Source organism: Trachypithecus francoisi, unplaced genomic scaffold (genome assembly GCF_009764315.1).
Source record: "Trachypithecus francoisi isolate TF-2019V2 unplaced genomic scaffold, Tfra_2.0 Lachesis_group13, whole genome shotgun sequence".
NCBI lineage: Eukaryota > Metazoa > Chordata > Mammalia > Primates > Cercopithecidae > Trachypithecus > Trachypithecus francoisi.
In genome coordinates this window covers 38,078,688-38,102,206 of record NW_022681458.1, presented here as the reverse complement: position 1 = coordinate 38,102,206, position 23,519 = coordinate 38,078,688, and the positions used below count along the sequence as shown (strand labels likewise).

Genomic DNA, 23,519 nt, shown 5'->3' with positions numbered 1-23,519 from the left:
AGACGGGCGGATCACGAGGTCAGGAGATCGAGACCATCCTGGCTAATACGGTGAAACCCTGTCTCTACTTAAAAATACAAAAAACTAGCCGGGCGACGAGGCGGGCGCCTGTAGTCCCAGCTACTCGGGAGGCTGAGGCAGGAGAATGGCGTAAACCGGGAGGCGGAGCTTGCAGTGAGCCGAGAGGGCGCCACTGCACTCCAGCCTGGGGGCAGAGCGAGACTCCGTCTCAAAAAAAAAAAGTGGGCCGGGCGCGGTGGCTCAAGCCTGTAATCCCAGCACTTTGGGAGGCCGAGACGGGCGGATCACGAGGTCAGGAGATCGAGACCATCCTGGCTAATACGGTGAAACCCTGTCTCTACTTAAAAATACAAAAAACTAGCCGGGCGACGAGGCGGGCGCCTGTAGTCCCAGCTACTCGGGAGGCTGAGGCAGGAGAATGGCGTAAACCCGGGAGGCGGAGCTTGCAGTGAGCTGAGATCCGGCCACTGTACTCCAGCCTGGGTGGCAGAGCAAGACTCCGTCTCAAAAAAAAAAAAAAAAAAAAAAGTACACATTGACATTAGACCAAAGACAAAATAAGCGTAAAAGTCTTCCATTATTATTATTGTTATTATTATGTGTGTATGTATATGTATGAGAGAGAGACAGAGTCTCCCTGTGATGCCCAGGCTAGAGTGCAGTGGCATGATCTCGGCTCACTGCAACCTCTGCCTCTCAGGTTCAAGCAATTCTTATGCCTCAGCCTCCGAAGTGGCTGGGATTACAGGCGTGTGCCACCATGCACCATACTGGGCTAATTTTTATATTTTCAGTAGAGACGGGAGGTTGCCATTTTGGCCAGGCTGGTCTCGAACTCCTGGCCTCAAGTGATCTGCCTGCCTCTGCCTACCAAAGTGCTGGGATTACAGGCATGAGCCACCACACCTGGCCATCTTTCTCTATTGTTAATAACCTTTAAAGTGTTAATAATTCTGCTAACAATTTGTTTCTTTTCACTCTGCAAAATCAGTGTCTTATATATCATTTTAATTTTTTTCTTAATATTTATTCTTCATTTCTTTGGATTACTTTACACAGATGCGTTCAGGTCAGCTTTCTCGAAAATTGTGGGGATCGAGCAAGCGGCTCAGCCAGATTTCAGCTGGAGAAACTGAATATAATACTCAAGATTCCAAGTGACTGTTACTTCATTTTTCTGTTATGATTACTGAAACCTGATTTATTGCTTTGTCGCTTTAACCACATCTCTCAACTCTCTGCAATGTTGCAAGGCTTTTATCCCTGAAAATCATTTACAGATAACCACAATTTGCTGTGGTATATAAACTAATTCTTGGTCTATACTAAGATGTATTTGAGAAAATACATTTGATTTGATTTAGTGGCCCATTCTTAAAGGTCATTGTATCCATTTTTAAAACAAACCTAAAATGAGAAAATTAGGTTTAATTTGTTTGTTATTCCAAATGATAAAATTTAAGATTTTTCTAATAAAAGAGTACAGATAATGGGACAGTTGAGAGAGATGGCTTTAAATACATTCTTAAGTAATCATTTTCCTATTTACTGACCACTGTAATGAAAACATATCAATTTATTTGTGGAACTCCTGGTTGGGGATAATATTTTAAAGGTATCTGTTGCACACTTGGATTTTCAAAACTCAGTAAAAGTTACAGGTTTGCGTGGTGAGACTAAAATAAGAATATTGAAACTGGTACATTAGCTAATTCTACTACTACTAGCATGTTACTAATGAGAAGTTACTGAATTCTATTATTGTCCTTAAATAATAAAAATTGAGTAGAAAAAAGTGGAACTAGAGATATATTTTACAGATGTATTTCCTTAATGATATAATTAAGCAAAAGTGCTAATTGTGATTTTGACAGTTGGGTCTTTTAAGTAGCATTTGCAACACAATTTACATTTGCAAAGTTCAAAATTTCTTGACTCTTTCTTCACCAAGCAAATAATACCCAAATATGTTGAATTTTCACTTAGAATATCTGTGTGATTGATGAATGAATTGAAAAGATATGCATAACTTAAAATAATCATTTATATATAGTAATTTAAAATTTTCTATTTCATGTTTTACGATTATAGCTAATTTTATTATGTAATGTTAAATGTTAAGTTGTGCTTGATTATTAAGATCTTAAAGTAAAAGTCTGATTAATTTGGAATTCAAAGACATTGTTAAACTTAGATTTTTTGTAAGGTTATCTTTTGAGTTGGGTCAGAGAGCTTTTACAACTACCAGTGTTAATAATCTGAGATTTCATGTGTTTGGGAGAACTTGTGAATCCCTCTGAAACTGTGCAGAGATTTTGTATGTTAAATGCATTTTCAGGAAGGAATGGTTACATGGCTTTCTTTAAAGGGATCTGTGACCAGTAATAATAATATTTTTTGTTCCACAAATCATAGATGTCCTTATATCCAACTGTCTTCTCAGTTGAATTTTAAGAGAAATTTTTCCTTTGCAATTTTGCTTTCCTGTTGACCACAGTATCCAGTGCCCTTTTCTTTATAATCTTTTGAGTGAGTAAAAAAATTTAAGAAATAAAGGATTCTGTTTAGGGAAACTTTTGAGTAGATTTGATTTGATTTGAGTCAGGGCTAATAAAAAGCTATAGAAGAATTTTCTTTCCAATAAGTAAAAATCCTCTGTTTTATTAAGGAAAAAATACCTATGTTTTAGGTAAAAAAAAAACTCTGAAATAAACTGGTACAACAATTTTAAAATAGAACATATGTAAATGTCAAGGTGTCTTTTCTTAAGACTTCAGGAATTTGTATTGAAAAGAGTCTCAAAATAAGTTCAATAGCAATAATTATGATGCATAAATGAGACTGGCTTCTATTCATTTGTTTTATTTTTGGGGGGTGGGGGATGGGAGGTTTCAATCCAGTGCTTCACCCATGGTACCACCGTGGCTATCTTTTTTTTTATCTTACAGTTTTTTAGGACATTTCAAGTCGGCAGAACTAACATGATTGATTTTTAGTTTTTAAAATACTGATTTTTAAAGAAACTTTTTCTAAATCAAAACCTACTAAGTTTTATTTTGTTATTTATCCTTGATTTTTATGTAAAAATGCCTTCTTTATTTTTAAGGTTACTTAATACTGAATTTGAAAATTATTTTGGATGCTTATGAGTTTTCTAAAACTTAGATAATTAGAAAAAATGCCTAAGTTTATGATGTTTTACTATGCTGCTTTTTAGATGGAAGAAATAAGCAGTTTTTACTTTATAGTACAAATAAGTTTTGTTCACAATAAAATAGATATCCTACCTGGACTAATACTAGATGTACAAGGTAGTGGAATTATTTTTTATATTGCTTTTTCCAAAAAGTAAAAACCAGAAATGTGGGCCAGGTGTGGTGGCTCATGCCTGTAATCCCAGCACTTTGGGAGGCTGAGTCAGGTGAATCACAAGATCAGGAGTTTAAGACCAGCCTGGCCAACATAGTGAAACCCCGTCTCTACTAAAAATATAAAAATTAGGCAGGCATGGTGGCACGTGCCTGTAGTCCCAGCTACTCGAAAGGCTGAGCAGCGCAGGAGAATCACTTGAACCCAGGAGGTGGAAGTTGCAGTGACCTGAGATTGTACCACTGCACTCCAGCTTGGGCAGCAGAGTAAGACTTTGTCCCAAAGAAAAGGAAAAAAAATGTGGAATTTAGAGAAAAATATTTGAGAATACTAGCAACAGTCTAGAGAATGGAACTTAAATTTTATCTATCAAAATAAGCAAACAACTATTAGCTGAATAATATATTACTCATTTAAAGAGTATAGCCTACTGAATTAAAACTCACTAGATAAAATAATTGGAAAGAAGTACTTTTGAGGATTCTGGTATATTTAGATGTTACCCATAGAAATTAGTTATATATTATATAATGGAAGAAATGAACAGTATCATTAGAATGAAATAACAGGTGGACATTTCAATTGGTGAATATAGTATCTCAAGTTGGCTCTTACAAAGTCATTATCTGGCCAGTTGTAGTGGCTCATGCCTATAATCCCAGCACTTTGGGAGGTCGAGATGGGAGGATCACAAGGTCAGGAGTTCAAGACCAGCCTGGCCGACCTGGTAAAACCCCATCTCTACTAAAAATACAAAAATTAGCTAGGCGTGGTGGTGGGCGCCTGTAGTCCCAGCTACTCAGGAGGCTGAGGCAGGAGAATCGCTTGAACCCGGGAGGCAGAGGTTGCAGTGAGCCAAGATCGTGCCACTGCACTCCAGCCTGGGCAACAGGGCGAGCCTCCGTCTCAAAAAAAAAAAAACTGTTACCTTTGCAGAACTTTTTATATGCTTTTGTTTCTTGATACTGGTGATGACGAAAATAAAAATCTCAGCATCTTGGTGATAGGGAGAGATTTATATCAAGATAATTATTTTACTTTTGGAAAGTGAGATCAAGTATTAAAACATGTAATAGCTGTGCACGGTTAGAGAATAAAGAAGCTTTATAAAAAATTTTTTACAACTGTTTTCAATCAGTATTCTGGCATTACTCAGATAAAATTGAAAGAGAGAAGGAAAAAATAGATCAGGGCATACAAATCAGGAAACTGTATAAACATAAAGATTGGCCAGTTGGTTTAGTCTTTCTTTTTAGCCTGTGAAGCTCATGTCTGTTATTAAGAAGTTAATAACAAAATTAAAATATGTTAACTTTTTTTGGGTCACAGTGCAGTGCATCCTTTTGTAGAAGAAAAAATACCAAGTGTTCATTCTGTCATTAGCAAGAAACACCAATAAGGTTTCCTTTTTTTTCTCTATTTAGGGCATATTAAAATTATCCTTCAGAGTACTTGTATTGAAAATCAAGTTTATGCTTCTGAAAAGAATAAGAGAAAAATTCTCTCAGAATTAGAATTCAGGTTTGAAGGTTGAATCTTAACCTGAGACATTTTATATTTTGTGTGAAAAGGAGTGGTCAGAGGAAACTGTTAACTTGGATACCAGATTTTTATTTAATGATGATAGAGATATGACCTTTGCCTTTATGTATATTTTATATTGTTACTACTAAAGAGATCACTGAGGAAATCTTGTAATTGAACTTAAGGAAGTTAGCTCCTTTTATATATTTATAAAATGAGTAGCATTGGCCGGGCGCGGTGGCTCAAGCCTGTAATCCCAGCACTTTGGGAGGCCGAGACGGGCGGATCACGAGGTCAGGAGATCGAGACCATCCTGGCTAACATGGTGAAACCCCGTCTCTACTAAAAAAAATACAAAAAACTAGCCGGGCGAGGTGGCGGGCGCCTGTAGTCCCAGCTACTCGGGAGGCTGAGGCAGGAGAATGGCGTAAACCCGGGAGGCGGAGCTTGCAGTGAGCTGAGATCCGGCCACTGCACTCCAGCCTGGGCAACAGAGCGAGACTCCGTCTCAAAAAAAAAAAAAAAAAAAAAAAAAAAAAAAAATGAGTAGCATTATCTTTACCACCTTTCCACTGAAAAGATGCAAGTCCTAGGACTATATTAAATATAAATATTATAATCTTAAATAATATATGTAATATGGATGTCTGTTGGGAGCATATGTGTGTAAAAATTGGTCTTTTCAAATATACATATTTAAGCCTGTCTTCTAGAAACAGGTTCTTGAATTTATCTTTAGGATACAGTTTTTGACTGGGATATAAGAAATGAAACATGTTTGTTTGTTTCCTTTTTGTTTGTTTGTTTGCATCATCAGCCATACTCATGGCTTATCCTATGCATTGTTCCTCTCATCAGCTGAAACTGCCCAATAAGTGAGCAATCTTAAACATTTTCATCACTCTTGACAAAATCCATTCTCAATACTTTTTGCTGAATTCATATATTGTATATACTCAACGTATTATTTGTTTTAAACTTGACTCCATCCAGAGCATTGCTATGTAGAGTTTTCCTGTGTTTATCAGAGTCGTGTGGTATTTTTCTTGATGACATTAGGCAACAATATAGTGTTATCAGTCATCATTTTAATATGATTTAAAATGTGGACCACAGCCTGCCTTCTTTAATTTAAATCTAGGCCAAGCATGGTAGCTCACTCCTATAATCCCAGCACTTTGGGAGGCTGAGGCAGGAGGATCACTTGAGCCTAGAGCAAGACCAGCCTGGGCAACATAGTGGGCCCCCACCTCTACAAGACATTAAAAAATTAGCCATGCGTGGTGGCAAGCACCTTTAGTCCTAGCTACTCAGGAGGCTGAGGCGAGGGGATTGCTTGAGCCTAGAGATCAAGGCTGCAGTAAGCTGTGATTGCACCACTGCACTTCAGCCTAGGTGACAGAGTAAGACCCTGTCTCCAAAAAAAAATTTTTTTTTTAATTTAAGTCCAGCATTTTCTAGGCCAGTGGTTCTTAGTGGATATTGCAGATCAGACTTCTCTATGGAGTTTATAAATATACAGATATCTAGGCACTGCTTTGGACTTCCTGAATCTCTTTACTTGATATTCTTGGTATTAAAAAATTATGTCTCAGGATTATTATGTTATATCTTAAAATTTTTTCCTGTATAGAAATTTGTCCATTTATCTTTATAAACCAGATCCAATATTCAGACTTATTTGAAAATTGGCTTAATCATTATCCTGAGAGACATTTTGTCTAAAATTTGCTTGGAATGTCTTTATTATCTTTGTTTTGCCTGCCACAAAAACAACCAAATTTCCTTTCAATTGAATTATTTTTATCATGAACTCTCTTTAGACTGTTCACATTTGAAAATTATAACTAATATTTGCCTCCAGAAAAGTACATCTGTTTTTAATATTAGTTCCTGGTGACTTTCAGTGAATGTTTTGCAAACTTGAATTAGGCAACATTTTGAAGAATAAAAAACATGACTAACATGCTAAATTTAAAACATAAAAGTAGACCTCTTATAGCCTTCAAGCTTGTAATCAATAGAATTTTCCAAATTAAAAGCATTGGATAAATTACTACTTCCAATGACTTTTGCAGGTACAGCTTCTGTATAGAAATAATCTTTAATTTTTTATAGGTATAACAGAGAATAAAGCATTAACAGATGTTTAATTCCAAATAGGAAATAATTCTGTTTTCTGTGTTAAGAAATGTAAGGCCAACCTAGAGTATAGGAGTTACTTGATTTTCTTCTGTATAAGAATCTCATTTAAGGCCGGGCGCCATGGCTCATGCCTGTAATCCCAGCACTTTGGGAGGCCGAGGCGGGCGGATCACAAGGTCAGGAGGTCATCTTGGCTAACACAGTGAAACCCCATCTCTACTAAAAATACAAAAAGACTAGCCAGGCACAGTGGCGGGCGCCTGTAGTCCCAGCTACTCGGGAGGCTAAGGCAGGAGAATGGCGTGAACCCGGGAGGTGGAGCTTGCAGTGAGCCGAGATGGCGCCTTGGCAACAAAGCGAAACTGTCTCAATTTAAAAAAAAAAAAAAAAAACTCATTTAATAGTGTCTGTATTATCAGATTCTTCTTTGATTATAGTAATTCATCAGACACATCTCCTTCCTTTGGTGGTTATCTCATTGACATTTGTCACACGTGAGGGATTTTTAAACACATTGCAGGATTTGGACGTGTAAAGCCAGTGGCTTTAGTGATAAGTAAAAGGACACATTCAACAATAACAATATTTATCTTTGTCTTAATGCCCATAATCTTATGAACTGAAAATTCAGAAGGAAAAGAATAAATAGAAAGCTACTAATTCAGTATTTGTTTTTCATGGTACGGTTTTCATGTTTCCTTGGAAACATAGTTTGCAAATATAACAATAATAGTAATAACACAATTTTGTCATTTAAAAAATTACCCATTCGTTTTTCAAACTTGACTGTTAGTGGAGGGGTGTGTGTGTGTCTGTGTGTATGTGTGTTTCCACCTATATAATGGCTGTCTCATTATTTAAATTAATTTATAATTATTTTTCAGTGTACAGAGTTATTAGCTGCTTGTAATGCTGTTACAATATAACATTGTAATGTAAGATGAAGAAAAATTAGGGTTTAGGTGGGATTTTTAAAAATTTATCAATTAAATTTATTATTTACTTTTTAAAAAAAATCTTATTCCAATTGGACCTTTAAAATTTTTATTTTGGTAATAATGTATTTCAACTTAAGATGTATTAAAACTAGCAATTCTCTGGTAATCAATGTACTAGTCAACATTAAAATGCTATTTTGGATTGTCTTCTTTTGGTAACATTCTGACACTAAGCATATGTGTTTTACAATTTAGTGGGCTGAACCTACAAATTCATAAATGCTTCTCTTTATTTTGAAGGAAAAAGATACTTGTCTGTATTAGACATAATTGTTTTGCTCTTCAGAATGTTAAAGTTATATTAATCACTAAACACTTTAAGAAGTGGTTCTGGTAGGATGATATAAGTAGTCAGACTTGATTGAAAAACTGTCAGCCTCTTTTTTATATAGGGATTAAAGAGAATAATCTTTATTTTTTCCTTTGGAAAGAATAGTTCCTTCAGAATTTTGGAATTTTGATTTTCTTAGATGACTTGTTATTGATTTAATTATGATAGTTTCTATTTTTCTTCCAAAATTATGGCATGTTATAGTAGATCTTACTATTAAAGATCTTTTATATTTTGAACTGTTTTTTCCCATTCTGCTTTTTACTACTCTCAAAGACTGTGATTGATGAACAACATCACCAAACTTTTTTTGTGGCTGTTTATTTTATAATTAGCTTTACATAAGAAAACGTCTTAGGAAACTTTGTGGCTGGTTGGTTCCATTTAGAAACTCTTAACAGGTATGGCTTTCATTCTACCAATTGTTTGCTTTTATAGATTTGGAGCAAAAAAATTAGCAAAAAGTAATCATATCTGGCTAGACAGCCATTTTCTTTCAGATTCATTGCTATAAAAGTGAATCTACTGAGGCATAAAAATATGAAACATATTTAATTCATCTCTTTTGTCAGTTTTTCTGAGACTCCAATAGCACTTCAGTGTTACAGAGAGTGACAGGGACTTGAATGCATGTATACGCACGTAGTCAATTCAGAGCGGAATAACTAAAAATTCAGAATGACTTGTTTTTTAAAAGTACTTGGAAATTGTGCTGCTACTTAAATATTGAAGGAATTCAGAAAGTTGTGTATTTATCTTAAAATGTTCCTTCTCACTTATTCTACTGGAATTGACCATGAAAAAGAAAATATTATGCCTTATTTATATCTAATTATTGACTGTGCAAACTGTGACTCGTGGATATTTGTATGCCCCCCAAAAATGTTTTAAAGTTGAGCAATTTTTAATAAAGATGTATAAATAATTTTGATTATTATTCTCATTGTAGTTAAGTTACTGTTAGTTTGGTGCAATACATTCTTTCCTTCCTCATCCTTTTAAAATTAAATATATAAGATGTATGTTTTGTTTTATTACATTAAGTGCTATTTTTTAAAAATTTGTTGTATGTATATGAGCTAATATTTGATTTGTTTCTGTATAGCATGAGTAAAGATAATGGAAAATTTTGCACTTATTTTAGGCCCTTGGAAATTTGTATTCTGACACTTTTTAAGAATGTCCGCTTATTTTGTACATAATAAGTTAGCTTTGTATATGAAAATGGGTTTGAATCAAATAAAAAAAAGTGATGTTACTTTCTTCAGTTGATTTGTAATTCTCAATTCATACAGTCTGATTAGAACTTATCGTTGGCTAAGTTATGTGGGTAGACAAAAGATTGAATGCAGTATCTGTTAATTAGAAAATTGATCACTGTTTCTTTCTCATATGAGCAGAATTTCTTCTGTAGTCCTATGTGCACAAGTTAAATGTCAATTGACTATTTTTTGTCATATGTAACAATAGGTATTTAGCCTTTCACTTTAGAGCTACCTCAAAAACACTGTTACAGGCTAGGCACAGTGGCTCATGTCTATGAGAGACCAAGCACAGTGGCTCATAGCACTTTGAGAGACCAAGGCTGAAGAATGGCAGAAGCCCAGGAGTTCAAGACCAGTCTGGGCAATATAAGGAGACCCTGTCTCTACAAAAAATTTAAAAATTAACCAGGCATGGTGGTGTGCACCTGTAGTTCTAGCTTGAGCCCAGTAGGTGGAGGCTACACTGAGGCAAGATCACACCACTGCACTCCAAACTGAGTGACAGAGAAATACCCTGTCTCAAAACAAAAAAACATTGTTTTAGTTTTTCCCTTAGCAAATAATTATATGCCGTAAATCTCCATTTGTAGTTAACCAAATAGTATATTAGGTTGAATTTTTTTAACTTACATTATTTCATAATTATAATCTTTAGGGCCAGTTGTGGTAGCTCATGCCTATAATCCTAGCACTTTGGGAGGCCAAGGCAGGAGGATCACTTGAGGTCAGGACTTTGAGGCTGCAGTGAACTATGATCACACCACTGTACTCCAGTGTGAGCAACAGAACAAGACTCTGTCTCTAAAAATAAAATAAAATAAACCTTTTATCCAGTCAACTTTGACAGTCTAAATGTTGACCTAATCCTTCTGGTATTGTCAAGATTAATAGAATCTAATCCATAATAAGACAGAAGCCAATCTCTGTTCCAGGTTCTTGTTTGTACTTTTGTCTCTAGATCCAGAATAACAAAAGAACAGAGATGAACATTAACCTTTACTAGCACCATCCATTCAACTGTACTACACTTTATTGAAGACGCTTCATTAGAATTGGAAACTTCCTACATGAATTCATCTGGTAAGATTTCTTAGTCACTGGACAAAGCCAAGTTAGTTACACGCTTCATTAAGACTATCTTGCTTTTGTTTTTGTAAAACAAGTTCATAACACCATTCCAAGCATCAAATAAATCTGTTTGCTTCACACAATGATACTGGAGCTTATATTGTCTTACCATATAGAACAGCTTGGGTTTGAACTGTACAGTTTTTTTTTTTCAACCAAACACAGATCTAAAATACAGTATTTGGCCTGGGAAACATAGACCCTTTCTCTACAAAAAAAAAAAAGTCAAAAATTAGCCAGGCACAGTGGTGCACAGCTGTAGTCCCAGCTATTTGAGAGGCTTAAGCCTGGGAAGTCCAGCTTTGTGATCACACCACTGCACTCAGCCTAAATGACAGAGCAAGACCCTGTCCCAAAAGTATAAAAGAAAATACAGTATTCATGGGTTGTGAAACCCATGTGTATGCAGGACAGACTTTTTGTTTTTTGTTTGTTTGTTTGTTTGTTTGTTTTAGCAGAGACAGGGTTTCACTATGTTGGCCAGGCTGGTCTTGAACTCCTGACCTCAAGTGATCCGCCCACTTCAGCCTCCCAAAATGCTGGGATTACAGGAATAAGCCACCACGCCTGGCCAATGAAGGGATTTTTTTAAAGGCATAAACCTATAAGGACAAAGAAAACAGGAGAGAAGATGATACAATTTTGGGAGTTGGAAAATTAAGGGATGAATGGAAAAAACAAAAACAAAATAAAAACAGATCCAAATGGATGAACCTGTACTTACAGGGAGCCTAAGATAAGGACAGTTACCTAACTTCAAATCTTTCCACATGTCCTCTAAAAAAACCATACAGATGAACAAGAACAAATACAGCTTCACAACCCTATGCCTTCGAGATATCTAGAAGACAAACAGTACAGACTTCAAATTAAAAATGCAAAAAAGCCAAATTCCAGCAGAGCCATCTCAAGTTTCAACAGTAAACCTCTGCAGAAAGGAAGGTGGGTCCAAGAAAGCAGAGAGTAGGGAAATGGAGGGCCTAACATAGATTTTTTAAAAAAGAGACTCCCAGAAAGAGAAAGTCCACCCTAAGTGAAAAAGTAATGAAAAGTGAAATAATGTGAGTGGATCAGAGTACCGTATATTAAAAATGAATTTAGTGTGCAGGATTCAATGTGGCAGTCTCAGAAAGGCATTGTCTCTTTGGAGACTGGATAGTGAAGTGAAAGGGGAAAAGAGTGGGAGACATTTAGGATTTAAGATCGTACACAAAAAAATTGGGGCTGGGCACGGCGGCTCACACCTGTGATACCAGCACTTTGGGAGGCTGAAGCATGTGGATCACTTGAGGTCAAGAGTTCAGGACCAGCTTAGCCAACATGGCGAAACCCCATCGCTACTGAAAATACGAAAATTAGCCAGGCATGGTGGCACACACCTGTAATCCCAGCTACTCAGGAGGCTGAGGCACAAGAATCACTTGAACCCAGGAAGCGGAGTTTGCAGTGAGCTGATATGCCACTGTACTTCAGCCTGGGTGACAGAACAAGACTCCATCTCACTATGTTGAGAAAGATAAAGATTGGAAGATATATAATCCCACCCCTCACCCTCACCCCCGCCCCCCCCCCCCACACACACAAAAAAAAACTAAAACTAAGCTATTATCTCATGGACAAAGATACAAAAATCCCTAAGGGAATATTAGCAGGTCAATGCTAGCAATGTGTAAGAAGGATAATGCATTATTACAGTGATGGTTAATGTGATGTGTCAAATGATTGGGCCAAGGGATGCCCAGATAGGTGGTAAAACATATCTGGATATGTCTGTGAGGGTATTTCCAGAGGAGATTAGCATCTGAATCAGATTGAGTAAAGAAGATGTGCCCTTACCAGTGTGGGCAGGCATCATCCAATCTGTTAATGGCCAGGATAAAAAGATGAAGGGCAAATTCCCTCTGTCTTCTAGAGCTGGGACATCCCATCTTCCACCCTGAGATGTACGTTAGAGCTTCAGTTTCTTGGGCCTTCAGATTCAGATTGAACTACACCACACCATCGACCTTCCTGGTTTTGCAGCCTACAGATGGCATATCATAGTACTTCTCAGCCTCTCTAATCTTATAAGCCAATTCTATTGGTTCCGTTTGTCTGGAGAACCCGGCCGAACACAATAACCAAATATAGCTTACCTAATTAATTTAAAATTAGATTGACATTTTAAAATTAAGGCTGGACATGGTGGCTTATACCTGTAATACCAGCATTTCGGGAGGCCAAGGCAGGAGGATCACTTGAGCCCAGGAGTTTAAGGCTGCAATGAGCTATAATTGTACCACTATCTCCTTTTTTTTTCTTTCTGAGACAGAGTCTCACTCTGTCGCCCAGGCTGGAGTGCAATGGCCCAATCTCGGCTCACTGCAACCTCTGCCTCCTGGATTCAAGTGATTCTCCCGCTTCAGTCTCCTGAGTAACTGGAATTACAGGCATGTACCACCATGCCCAGTTAATTTTTTTGTATTTTTAATAGAGACGAGGTTTCACCATGTTGGTCAGGCTGGTCCTGAACTCCTGACCTCAAGTGATCCACCCACCTTGGCCTCCCAAAGTACTAGGATTATAGGCGAGAGCCACCGCACCTGACCGTAAAACTTAAATCAATTTGCACACTTTTTTTTTTTTTTTTTTTTTTGAGACGGACTCTCGCTCTGTAGCCCAGGCTGGAGTGCAGTGGCACAATCTCAGCTCTCACTGCAAACTCCACCTCCTGGGTTCACATCATTCTCCTGCCTCAGCCTCCCGAGTAGCTGGGACTACAGGCATCCACCACCACGCCTGGCTGATTTTTTGTATTTTTAGTAGAGATAGGTTTAGTAGAGATGGGTTTTCACCGTGCTAGCCAGGATGGTCTCAATCTCCTGACTTCATGATCCGCCCGCCTCAGCCTCCCAAAGTGCTGGGATTACAGGCGTGAGCCACCATGCCTGGCCAATTTGTACACTTTTTCTTGGTAACCTGTCCTTTGTTGTAGGGGGCTCAGCCATGAAACTAGTGATGGGTAAGAAAATAAATCTTTCCTGTTCTACAAAGATATATTTGGGGCAGGAGGATAGAATATCATTTACTTAACTAATTGTTAACTTCATAGGTGACTGTCGAATATTTTGACAGGTCAAGCAAATCCACACCAATATTTCCATCTCCCTAAACCTTTGTAAGTATAGCAGGAGTCCACACAATTTTTCTATAAAGGGACAGGCAATAAATATTTTACACATAACTCTGTAGCAATTATTCAATTCTGCTGTTGCAGTCATATATAGAACATAAATGAGCATAGCTGTCTTCCACAAAATTTTATTTACCAAATAGGTGGGGCCGAGCATGCTTACTCATGCCTATAATCCCAGCACTTTGGGAGGTTGAAACAGAAGGATTACTTGAGGCCAAGAGTTTGAAACCAGCATGGGCAACATAGCGAGACCCTGTCTCTACCAACAAAACAAAACAAAACAAACAAAAAAAAATAGCCAGGGTGGTGGCACATGCCTGTAGTCCTAGCTACTCAGGAGGCTGAGGCAGGGAGATCACTTGAGCCCAGGAGGTCAAGGCTGCAGTGAGCTATGATTGCGCCACTGCACTCCAGCCAGGAAATTTCTGGCATCCCAACTTGAATGACTATAGGCCAACATTGAATCCAGACTACAGTTAACCAAACAAACATATTCAGATTCAATCTCAAGTGCTCAACTGATACGATTTGGCTGTGTCCCCACCCAAATCTCATCTTGAATTGTAACTCCCACAATTCCCACATGTTGTGGGAGGGACCCAGTGGGAGGTAGTTAAATCATGAGGGGCAGGTCTTTCCCATGCTATTCTCATGATAGTGGATGAGTCTTAACAAGATCTGATGGTTTTATAAAGAGGAGTTTCCCTGCACAAGTTCTCTTGTCTGCTGCCATGTGAGACATGCCTTTCACCTTCCACCATGACTGTAGGCCTCCTCAGCTATGTGGAACCGTGAGTCCATTAAAACTCTTTCTTTTGTAAATTGCCCAGTCTCAGGTATGTCTTTCTCAAAGCGTGAAAACAGACTAATACAGTAAATTGGTATCAGCAGAGCAGGGTGCTGCTGAAAAGATACTCAAAAATGTGGAAGCGACTTTGGAAACGGGTAACAGGCAGAGGCTGAAACAGTTTGGAGAGCTCAGAAGAAGAAAGGAAAACGTGGGAAAATTTGGAACTCCCTAGAGACTTGCTGAATGGCTTTGATAATCACATGGACAATGAAATTCAGGCTGAGGTGGTCTTAGATGGAGACGAGAAACTTGTTGGGAACTGGAGCAAAGGTGACTCTTTTTATGTTTTAGCAAAGAGACTGGTGGCATTTGCCCCTGCCCTAGAAATATGTGAAACTTTGAACTTGAGAGAGATGATTGAGGGTATCTGGTGGAAGAAATTTCTAAGCAGCAAAGCATTCAAGAGGTGACTTGGGTGCTGTTAAAGACATTCAACTTTAAAAGGAAAACAGCATAAAAGTTCAGAAAATTTGCAGCCTGACAATGTGATAGAAAAGAAAACCCCATTATTTGAGGAGAAATTCAAGCGGGCTGCAGGAATTTGCATAAGTAATGAGGAGCCGAATGTTAATCTCCAAGTCAATGGGGAAAATGTCTCCACCTTTGCGGCAGCCTCTTCCATCACAGGCCTGGAAGCCGAGGAAGAAAAAAATGGTTTCCTGGGCTGGGTCCAGGGTCCCTCTGCTGTGTGTAGTCTAGGGACTTGGTGCCCTGAGTCCTACCTGCTCCAGCTGTGACTAAAAGGGGCCAAGGTGCCAAGGTGCTGCTCAGGCTATGGCTTCAGAGGGTGCAAGCCCCAAGCCTTGGCAGCTTCCATCTGGTGTTGACCCTGCGGGTGCACAGAAGTCAATAACTGAGGTTTGGGAGCCTCTGCTTAGATTTCAGGGGATGTATGGAAATGCCTAAATGTCCAGGCAGAAGTTTGCTGCAGGGGTAGTGTGCTCATGGAGACCCTCTGCTAGTGCAGTGCAGAAGGGAAATGTGAGGTGGGCACCCTCCACATAGAGTCCCCACTGGGGCGTTGCCTAGTAGAGCTGAGAAGAGGGCCACTGTCTTCCAGAACCCAGAATGGTAGTTGCATTGACAGCTTGCACTGCACACTGGGAAAAGTCGCAGACACTCAATGCCAGCCAGTGAAAGCAGCCAGGAGGGAGGCTGTACCCTGCAAAGCCACAGGGGCAGGGCTGCCCGAGACCATGAGAATCCACCTCTTGTATCAGCATGACCTGGATGTGAGACATGGAGTCAAAGATCATTTTGGAGCTTTAAGATTTGACTGCCTCGCTGGATTTTGGACTTGCATGGAGCCATTAGCACCTTTGTTTTGGCCAATTTCTCCCATTTGGAATGGGTGTATTTATCGAATGCCTGCAACCCCATTGTATCTAATAAGTAACTAACTTGCTTTTGATTTTACAGGCTCATAGGCAGAAGGGACTTGCCTTGTCTCAGATGAGACTTTGGACTGTGGACTTTTGGGTTAATGCTGAAATGAGTTAAGACTTTGGGGGACTGTTGGGAAGGCATGATTGGTTTTGAAATGGGAGGACAGGAGATTTGAGAGGGGTCGGGGTGTGATGATATGGTTTGGCTGTTTCCCCACCCACATCTCATCTTGAATTGTAGCTCCCACAATTCCCATATGTTGTAGGAGGGACCCAGTGGGAGGTAACTGAATCATGGGGGGGCAGCTCTTTCCTATGCTATTCTTGTGATAGTGAATGAGTTTCATAAGATCAGATGGTTTATAAAGGGGAGTTTCCCTGCACAAGTTCTCTTGTCTGCCACCATGTGAGACATGCTTTTCACCTTCCACAATGATTGTGAGGCCTCCCCCGCCACATGGAACTGTGAGTCCATTAAACCTCTTTCTTTTGCAGATTGCCCAGTCTCGGGTATGTCTTTATCAGCAGCATGAAAATGGAGTAATATGTCAAGTTAACACATTGACTTCCCAAATTCTGAGTGAATGAAACCATATAAATAAATTTGGCCCTTACCATCCTTTATGTTTTCTTTTCCTTAAACAAATACCCATTTCCACACATACTTCTCAGCATCCCTCTAATACAAATTAGCAAGGTCTCATTGCTCCTTTGATGTATAAGCCAGTGTTCTGCTCCAGGTCCAGGCATTATGAGTAGAGTATTTTAAAACAACAATAGAACCAACTAAATGTGTTCTGCTTTTTATGGTCACTATGGTCTGGCAATAGTAAACTGTGAGTGACAAATTACCCACCCTGCTGTACCATCACCTGTCCCCTTTCTGTTGCAGTGCCTCTGTTCTCTAGGAACTGAACTGGTAATTGTCTCCCTGGGCTATGACAGGTTTAACTGTCTTTACCCCAGACAGTCCATTATTACCTTTATTATTTTATTAGTTTATTATTATCAGTCTTTTTTTTTTTTTTTTTTTGAGACAGAATCTCGCTCTATCGCCCAGGCTGGAGTGCAGTGGCGCAATGTCGGCTCACTGCAAGCTCTGCCTCCTGGATTCACGCCATTCTCCTGCCTCAGCCTCCCAAGTAGCTGGGACTACAGGCACCCGCCACCATGCCCGGCTAATTTTTCGTATTTTTAGTGGAGACGGGGTTTCACTGTGTTTGCCAGGATGGTCTCCATCTCCTGACCTCGTGATCCACCCACCTTGGACTCCCAAAGTGCTGGGATTACAGGCGTGAGCCACCGTGCCCAGTCTATTATCAGTCTTTATCGCCTAGAAATAATGAGGAGAAATGGGAATTCTTCCTTAGGATAAAGGCCACCACCTTGTTATATAACTGACCCAAAAGAAGTTTCTGAAAGACTTTCAAGTGAAGGAAGTTAGCTTCCTCAGGCAGGGGAGACAGGCCCACTCCCATCGGCAAGGAAGGTTCAGTGGGACTTGGGGTTTCAGCTTTGTCTTCCTCTGACCAAATGTACTGATCTCAGAGTCCTATTCCTTCTCAAACAGTGCCGTAATTTAGAATAAAAGACTTGGCAAGATTCTGCTTTTAGCTGGCATTGTAACTCTACAACCTGCACAGTTAGATTTTAGGGCCTGTGACTCAGCCATATCTGCCCCGCAGCTGCACAATTTTTTTGTTTGTTTGTTTTTTGAGATGGAATCTCACTCTCTTTCACAGGCTAGAGTACAGTGGTGCGATCTCAGCTCACTGCAACCTCCGCCTCCTTGATTCAAGCAATTCTCCCTCCCTTGGCCTCCCCAGTAGCTGGGGTTACTGGCTAATTTTTGTATTTTTAGTAGAGACGGGGTTTCACCATGTTCGCCAGGTTGGTCTCGAACTCCTGACCTCAGGTGATCCGCCCACCTCAGCCTCCCAAAATGTTGGGATTACAGTCGTGAGCCACTATGCCTGGCCACAAAATATTCTTTTGAGAAGAATGGAAGCCTTCTGGTCCTTCACCTATACCATCTTATGTTGGAAGGTCAAGGCCTTAAACTTGTTTTTTTTCTTTTCATAAGCTCTATAATGCAGTCAGAAATAGTCATCTATCCCACCATCTTTTTTTTTTTTTCCTTCCTCTTCTTCTTCTTTTAGACAGAGTCTCACTCTGTCGCCCAGGTTGGATTGCAGTGGTGCCATCTCAGCTCACTGCAACCTCTGCCTCCTGGGTTCAGGTGATTCTCCTGCCTTAGTCTCCTAAGAACCTGGGATTACAGGCATGTGCCACCATGTCCAGCTAATTTTTGTATTGTTAGTAGAGACAGGGTTTCTGCCATGTTGGCCAGGCTGCTCTTGAACTCCTGGCCTCAAGTGATCAACCTGCCCTGGCTTCCCAAATTGCTGGGATTACAGGCATGAGCCACTGTGTCTGGCCTATTCCACAATCTTTTGCAATACCCATTGTTGCTATCAACAATCACTTGACCATGTAAAATTTCTTCCCTACTGACATTCCATCCCATGTCACCACTGGCAATAATTTGAATAACCTTGTTGTCACTGCATGCTACACATTATCACTATCAATAATGAATCTCATCATGAGGTTGTCAAATATGTGTTTAAACCGGTCCTAGAATACTTGGGAACTGTTTGAACTGTTTCTGGGAGCCACCCCTTGTGCCAACTAGAGTCAGGTCTGACAGTAAACAGTATTTCACTCCAATGGTTCGAAAGACTTTAAGGAAGAAACTATATACAGAAGTGTGGGGAGGATTAAGGGAACCAATAAAGGATGCTGAAGTATCCAGACACTAGCAGCAGGGGAAACCATTGTCACTCCTAGGTCTGAAGGGGCAAAGAGAGAAAATATTGTTGTTGCTCAGAGAGGGTTGGAGGATCATAGGAGGATGTTCTACATCAAAAGCTATATATATAGTGGGATATAGCTCCTGGCAGAAAACATGGCTCAGAGTTGAAAGGGAACAAAACAGGAGGCTTCTAAAGCTGCTCTCTTCTCATCCTCAGCCTACTGATGCCTCTTGGTGGAATTAGAAGTGAGCTCATAAGGAGCCCAGGTGGCACAGTCTGCAGGAATGAACGTCAGTGGTCACAGTTGCATGGTAGACACACCAGACATGACAACGTAAGCATACCCTGAGAATGACCCTATATTCTAAGAAGATTGTGTGTTCACAATTCCAACCTAAGGAATCCAGGAGTAGCCAACCAGAGATTCATTTGGAGGTTGTTGTCAGCTGGGATTGCGCCACTGCACTCCAACCTGGGTCACAAAGTGAGACTCCGTCTCAAAAAAGAAAATTAACGCCGGGCACGGTGGCTCACGCCTGTAATCCCAACACTTTGGGAGGGCTCTGCCTTTTATAATCCAAGGCAGGTGGATCAGGAGGTCAGGAGACGAGCCTGGCCAATATGGTGAAACCCTGTCTCTACTAAAAATACAAAAATTAGCCGGGCGTGGCACGTGCTTGTGGGCCCAGCTACTCAGGAGGCTGAGGCAGGAAAATCACTTGAACCCGGGTTGCAGTAGGCCGAGATTTTTCCACTGCACTCCAGCCTGGATGACAGATAGAGATTCCATCACACACACACACACACACACACACACACACACACACAAAATTAAAATAAATAAATTTGTAGGAGTTTTTAAAGCCACAGAGTTTAAAACTTTTGTGTGTTTTAGATTTTTTTTAGAGACTATGTCTCGCTATGTCACCCAGGACAGAGGGCAGTAGCACAACCATAGCTTACTATAACCTTGAACTCCTGGGCTCAAGTGAACTTCTGAGCCTCCCAGAGCCCTGGGATTATAGGTGTGAGCCACTGTGTGTGGCCCAAAAACAATTTTTTTTTTTAAGATACGGAGTCTCACTCTGTCGTCCAGGCTGGAGTGCAGTGGTGCGATCTCAGCTCACTGCAAGCTCTGTCTCCCGGGTTCACAACATTCTCCTGCCTCGGCATCCTGAGTAGATGGGACTACAGGTGCCCGCCACCACGCCTGGCTAATTTTTTTTTTTTTTTTCGTATTTTTAGTAGAGACAGGGTTCCACCTCGTTAGCCAGGATGGTCTCGATCTCCTGACCTCGTGATCTGCCTGCCTCGGCCTCCCAAAGTGCTGGGATTACAGGCGTGAGCCACTGCGCCCAGCCCCAAAAGCTATTTTTTAATTCAGCATGAGTACATGTTGAAGACAAGTATGACAGGTGATGAAGAAAATTACTTTCAAGGATAAAAATACTTTCATTAGAACAAAATTCTGTTGGATAAGTGCAATAAAAATAAGTTCAGAAAAAAGAACCATGGAAAATTTCCAGTTGTTCACGAAAAGTGTATGGGTTTTTTGTTTTGGTTTGTTTTTGTCCAGGCTGGAGTGCGGTGGCACCATCTTGGCTCACTGCAACTTCTGCCTCCTGGGTTCAACAGATTCTCCTGCCTCAGCCTCCTGAGAAGCTGGGATTACAGGCGCGTGCCACCACACCTGGCTAATTTTTGTATTTTAAGTAGAGGTAGGGTTTCACCATGTTGGCCAGGCTGATCTTGAAGTTCTGATCTCAAGTGATCCGCCCGCCTCGGCCTCCCAAAGTGCTGGGATTACAGGTGGAGCCACGGCACCCGGCCAAGTTTGTGTGTTTTTAAAAAAGTCTGAGAGTTATCACATCACTATTATATTTCCATTCCTTTTCATACAATTAAAAGAGAGCTGCAACAATTTCAAAACGAGAATATTTATGTCAGAAATTTAATCCTTTAAAGTCAAGATAAAAATTTTAGATGTCAACACAAAAAATGTGTGAAAGGATATAAATGTGTGTGTGTATATACATATTATATATATATATATTTTTTGCATATATATAATGCTTTTAGGGAGTATCTAGGCAAAATGTTTTTAGGAACACAGGAAGAGGAGGTAGATGTCTAGTTTTAGAGACTCACTATAAAATATGGTGCCCTGCCCAATTTCTGGAATTTTTGTCTCTTTTTCACAGCCCTCAAAGTTCAGAGAGTCTCAGGCTGTAGGTCAATTTAGGGCTAAAAGAGAATTCTAGATATCCGGAAGGATTGGTACCTAAGATTATGGTTATATGGCTACTTTATGCACTTAAAACTCTTACGTTTGGCTGGGCGCGGTGGCTCACGCCTGTAATCCCAGCATTTTGGGGAGGCCTAGGCAGGCAGATCACGAGGTCAGGAGTTAAAGACCAGCCTGGCCAACATGGTGAAACCCGTCTCTACTAAAAATATAAAAATTAGCTGGACATGGTGGCGTGTGCCTGTAATCCCAGCTACTCGGGAGGCTGGGGCAGGAGAATTGCTTGAACCTGGGAGGCAGAGGTTGCAATGAGCCGAGATTGCACCACTGCACTCCAGCCTGGGCTACAGAGGGAGACTCCGTCTCAAAAACAAACAAACAAAACAAAACAAACAAACAAACAAAAAAAACCTCTTACATTTACTGTTGAAAACCTATTGGGAACATCAGTTTGACAAGAAATATCTTTAAAATTCTAACAAGAGACTTAAAAAAGAACTTTGAACATACGACAGTTTAAAGCACATTTATATGCAGAGAAAGACTTAAAAATACAATTTCTACCAAGTGAAATATTAAACAGCATGTTTCATTATACTTGCTATAGATGCCAATAGAGTTGGCATTTTCAATGAGGTATGTTTCCTGCTTATGTAATAGTCGCTTATCATAGAAGCTGTAAAATCAATCTGGAATTTCTCTTGCCAAATTGCTGCCTGTTCTTGACATTTTATATTATTAAATACATAAAATCTATAAATACTTTTAGCACACTTTCACTAAAAGGAGCACTAGTAAGTAGCAGGCCTTGCCTTGTATTTCATTAGCCAAGTCAAAACTTCTGAGCCATGCGAAATAGAAAGAGGGGTCCCAGGGTATTTTATGCCCAGGGCAACGAATGCCAAATGCTGAAGTAGATAGCATTTATTCGGTTTTGCTAGGAGCTGTGCTAAGTGCTTTTCATAAAATATGTAAATTAACCTACAGGCAACTCCATGTGGTATTATTTTCACTGTTTTACCTAGAAGGAAATGGAAGCTTAGAAAACTCAAGCAATTGACCGAAAGTCAGAGTTAACAGAGCAAGGAAACCTGAACAGTGTGCAGCCTCCGCTCACCAGAAAGTGTCAAAGAACCACATTTACTAGTACTTCAGACAGAAATTCTGTGAAACAAGGCGTATCTACTCTTGTTTTACTCCCAGACACTTCCCTGTCCCGGTTAGATCAGTGGTGGTTTTCACTCAAATTTAAGTGTGTAACAGTGTCCCCGGGAGGGCTTTGTTAAAACAGATTGTTGTACGCGCCCCCTCCCCCGGCCCGCCCCGAGTGTTTGATTCAGGTCTAGTTTGGGATCGAGAATCTTTCTATTTTCTTTTCCTTTTGTTTTGTTTTCTTTTTGAGACAGGGTCTCGCCCTGTCGCCCAGGCTAGGGTGCAGTCGTGCGATCTCGGCTCACTGTAGCCTCCACCTCCCCGGCTCAAGCGATCCTCCAGCCTCAGCCTCCGGAGTAGCTGGGGCCACAGGTGCGCGCCACCACAGAAGACTGATTTTTTTTTTTTTTTTTTGTAGAGACGGGGGTCTCACTATGTTGCCCACGCTGGTCTCAAACTCCTGGGCTCAAGCGATCCTCCCGCTTCAGCCTCCCAAGGTGCTGGGATTACAGATGGAGCCACTGCGCCCGGCATCGATAATCTGCATCTCTAACGAGCTCCCGGGAGACGTTGATGCAGCTGGTCCGGGGACCACTCTTCGAAAATCATTGGTTTAGAGGTTTTAATCCTGAATCCATTGGGAAAAGTGTTGGGCGGACAGAGCACTGCTAACTACTAACTTTTCTCAGAAACCTTGGCTCTGCCAAGTTGTTCGCCAACAACTCGGTCCCAAATCGCGGGCATATTCTGTCTGAAATCGTGTGCACCGCAATCCCCGCCTTGGGGTGGAGGCTGGCGCTAGGCGGCCTCAGCCTCCGCCTGCTGCGCGCAGGAACCCGCGCCCCGGCTCCTCGGCGATCCATTGCTCTCTCCGCTGACGCCTGCCGCAGGTCTCGGTCACGCCCCCGGCGGCCCGTTGGTTCCCGGGTCCCGCGGGGTGCCCCCGCCCACACGCTATGCCTTAAGTTGGGCCAGGCTGAGGCGCTGCTGCTCGAGCGGCCGATCCGAGACGTGGCTCCCTGGGCGGAAGAACCATGTTGGACTTCGCGATCTTCGCCGTTACCTTCTTGCTGGCGTTGGTGGGAGCGGTGCTCTACCTCTACCCGGTGAGCGTC

At 40.6% G+C, this 23,519-nt stretch overlaps 2 protein-coding genes across 4 annotated transcripts in view; both read left to right on the top strand.

Moving 5' to 3' along the window:
- NBEAL1 (neurobeachin like 1) overlaps positions 1-10,862 on the top strand; it is a 226,958-nt gene extending 216,096 nt beyond the window's left edge. The window contains exons 57-58 of the mRNA XM_033230659.1: positions 1,081-1,178; positions 10,612-10,862. Of these exons, the coding sequence (XP_033086550.1) occupies positions 1,081-1,178; positions 10,612-10,639 (126 nt within the window). The 3' untranslated portion in view covers positions 10,640-10,862. The remainder of the gene's footprint in view (positions 1-1,080; positions 1,179-10,611) is intronic.
- Positions 10,863-22,806: 11,944 nt separating this feature from the next.
- The window catches only part of LOC117094629 (cytochrome P450 20A1), a 59,264-nt gene continuing 58,551 nt past the window's right edge, over positions 22,807-23,519 (top strand). For all 3 annotated transcript variants that reach the window (XM_033230658.1, XM_033230657.1, XM_033230656.1), the window contains exon 1: positions 22,807-23,510. Coding sequence is in view for 1 of the 3 variants with exons in the window: in XM_033230656.1 (XP_033086547.1) it covers positions 23,439-23,510 (72 nt within the window). In the remaining 2 variants the exon portion in view is untranslated. The remainder of the gene's footprint in view (positions 23,511-23,519) is intronic.